This window comes from Sinocyclocheilus anshuiensis, unplaced genomic scaffold (genome assembly GCF_001515605.1).
Source record: "Sinocyclocheilus anshuiensis isolate Anshui unplaced genomic scaffold, SAMN03320099.WGS_v1.1 scaffold598, whole genome shotgun sequence".
NCBI classification, from domain to species: domain Eukaryota; kingdom Metazoa; phylum Chordata; class Actinopteri; order Cypriniformes; family Cyprinidae; genus Sinocyclocheilus; species Sinocyclocheilus anshuiensis.
Genome location: NW_015547660.1, coordinates 29462 through 30362, shown reverse-complemented (window position 1 = coordinate 30362; position 901 = coordinate 29462). Strand labels below are relative to the sequence as shown.

Sequence of the window (901 nt, the reverse complement as noted above, 5' to 3'; positions counted from 1 at the left end):
CCTGTGACGTAAGGCCGTACATCCCGCACTTGTCGGCAGCAGGTCAGCCGCAGTCAGTCTGACTGGAATAGAGCACAGACGTATGTTTCTATTTGTGACACGGACTCATTTATAGATAAACAGAGCGGAAGAGCGTGATTCGGTGAAATGACGCGCTCCGGTTCGGCTGAAAGACGGCAGGTTTGGAGCAGCGCGTAAATCCGGTAACGTAGTGCAGATTTCAGTGCAGGAATCATTGCAGTCTGTCAGACCGGTTCTTCGTCTTTGCCCTCGGATATAAAGCAGCTTTAAACAGCTCAATAACATGACAAAAAAAATCGTTTAATGTACATTTAAAAGTGGCAAGTCGCTTCTAAGCTACTTTTTTGTTGTTGTGGTATGACGTCACGCTGGCCATTCCTGCTCACCTGACCAGCGATACACAGCTGAATAACATGACATGGTGTAACTTAGCTGATAAGCTATAGTGGCAGGTTGAGTGTCAGGTACGTTTTGTTTTGACATGACGTCATGGCCCTTGTTGGGTGACGTCACAGAGCTCAGTTCCGGTCGGGACCTCCGCTGGCTCCACAAGGAAGGAGTTATGAGCAGTCTTACTAAGAAGACACGGTTTATTAACAATCCTGGCAATAAACTGTCTTTTGGCATTAGAGACCGAAACGATGCGTTCATCAGCCTCTACGACGAGTCCATCGGGAGAGGGATGTACGCAGACACGGGCAGACACTCTTCGCTACGGGACAGAATGATGCTGAGACTCGGGAACCATGGTGATCCTGCCTCAGACGTCCTTCCTAGGGGCCATCTGAACCCACGCACAACTCCTGTCACCAGCTACCTCCATACCAGCAATACAGAAGACTGCACAAACCCTGCCTCAGACTACTACCACGGTAAGGAT

At 49.4% G+C, this 901-nt stretch overlaps 1 protein-coding gene across 1 annotated transcript in view; it reads left to right on the top strand.

Annotated features, from left to right (window-relative positions):
- Positions 1-444: 444 nt before the first annotated feature.
- LOC107702228 (phospholipase DDHD1-like) overlaps positions 445-901 on the top strand; it is a 26598-nt gene continuing 26141 nt past the window's right edge. Inside the window, exon 1 of the mRNA XM_016504475.1 lies at positions 445-898. Within this exon, the coding sequence (XP_016359961.1) occupies positions 503-898 (396 nt within the window). The 5' untranslated portion in view covers positions 445-502. The remainder of the gene's footprint in view (positions 899-901) is intronic.